Consider the following 389-nt stretch of genomic DNA (forward strand, 5'->3'; position numbering starts at 1 on the left):
CACAGCCGACTCACCTGACGAATAATGTGAGGTTGCGTTGGATGGCATGAGACCCAGTAGCTCTGGCGTTACCGTCATTCTCTGGCCGCTGGCGTCCGTGGCGTCTGAGGGGAGGTGGTCAGAGGGGAGGTGGTCAGACGAGAGGTGGTCTGGGGGGAGGTGCTGCCCCTGGTCCCCCTCCGTCTTGGGGTAACCGCCGTAAGTGCCGTCGTAGTCGGCGCCGCCGTGGGAGGTGCCGGCGCCCTCGTCTGGAGTTCGGGGAAGAGAAGAGAAAAGACCGACACACGCGTCAGACGGATGCGAGTTGGTGCAACGTGTAAAGGGGTCGACTCTAAGCCTAACTAGCACCTCTCACCCTCAACTACCGCGTCTTCTCAAGGATCTTCTTG

At 61.2% G+C, this 389-nt stretch overlaps 1 protein-coding gene across 2 annotated transcripts in view; it reads right to left on the reverse strand.

The window, feature by feature from the left end:
• The window catches only part of LOC119594202 (protein bric-a-brac 2-like), a gene marked incomplete in the record, with an annotated part of 27,988 nt that overhangs the window by 2,487 nt on the left and 25,112 nt on the right, over positions 1-389 (reverse strand). For both annotated transcript variants that reach the window (XM_037943273.1, XM_037943272.1), the window contains 1 exon segment: positions 15-248. In XM_037943273.1, coding sequence (XP_037799201.1) covers positions 15-248 — 234 coding nt within the window.

Source organism: Penaeus monodon, chromosome 33 (assembly GCF_015228065.2).
Source record: "Penaeus monodon isolate SGIC_2016 chromosome 33, NSTDA_Pmon_1, whole genome shotgun sequence".
NCBI lineage: Eukaryota > Metazoa > Arthropoda > Malacostraca > Decapoda > Penaeidae > Penaeus > Penaeus monodon.